This window comes from Saccostrea cucullata, unplaced genomic scaffold (genome assembly GCF_032062105.1).
Source record: "Saccostrea cucullata isolate Sc308-1 unplaced genomic scaffold, CSIRO_AGI_Scuc_v1 ctg148, whole genome shotgun sequence".
Lineage (NCBI taxonomy): Eukaryota > Metazoa > Mollusca > Bivalvia > Ostreida > Ostreidae > Saccostrea > Saccostrea cuccullata.
Window position 1 is genome coordinate 327,501 of NW_026931262.1, and position 934 is coordinate 328,434.

General features: G+C 39.6%; 1 protein-coding gene across 1 annotated transcript in view; it reads left to right on the forward strand.

Annotated features, from left to right (window-relative positions):
- The window catches only part of LOC134232012 (kelch-like protein 40a), a 6,498-nt gene extending 5,969 nt beyond the window's left edge, over positions 1-529 (forward strand). Inside the window, exon 4 of the mRNA XM_062713965.1 lies at positions 42-529. Within this exon, the coding sequence (XP_062569949.1) occupies positions 42-259 (218 nt within the window). The 3' untranslated portion in view covers positions 260-529. The remainder of the gene's footprint in view (positions 1-41) is intronic.
- The last annotated feature ends 405 nt before the right edge of the window (positions 530-934 follow it).

Consider the following 934-nt stretch of genomic DNA (forward strand, 5'->3'; position numbering starts at 1 on the left):
TGGTTTTACTAACAGTATAAATATTTTTTGTCATGGTTCAGGTGTACGACAGTTCAGCCGACCTCAGAAACCCACCAGAACTGTGGAGACTAAGGACTTCTACAGGTACGACGTACACACCAACCAGTGGCAGAAACTGGTCCGCTTTATACAGTACGCCAACACACAGTGCTGCACCGTGGCAACCCTCAACATCAAATTCCTCCATGAAAGTGACTTTATCAGTGTTGGGGAGGGTATTGAACTAAATGAACATTAAGGTTACTATACAAAGGCATAAGACTATGTTAAATTGAACATCTTCTTAGATATGAACAATTGTTTGGGAGGAAACTTTGACTGTTTATTTGAACTTCTATAATTAGTTTTACCAGAATAGGACATGCTTTTATAAAAAGAAAAAAACAGGCTTGATAAAAAATTTTGATGTGTTGGCATAGATCTGCAGATGTTTCAAATACATTTGTTAAAGGTGTAGATAATGGTCTGTTTACAATATTGTTTCATTGTATCAACTGTCTTCCTGGAATGGAGTAAAGCTCCACTCTTTTTAGCTCACCTGAGCCGAAGGCTCAAGTGAGCTTTTCTGATCACATTTTGTCCGGCGTCCGTCTGTCCGTCTGTCTGTCTGTCTGTCTGTCCGTTTGTCTGTAAAGTTTTCACATTTTCGACTTCTTCTCAAGAACCACTGGGCCAATTTCAATCAAACTTGGCACAAAGTATCCTTGGGTGAAGGGGATTCAAGTTTGTTCAAATGAAGGGCCACGCCCTTTTCCAAGGGGAGATAATTATGAATTAGAGAAAAATTAATGGCATTTTTAAAAAATCTTCTTCTCAAAAACCACTGGGCCAGGAAAGACCAAACTCATGTGGAATCATTGTTAGGTAGTGTAGATTCAAGTTTGTTCAAATCATGACCCCCGGGGCTAGGGTG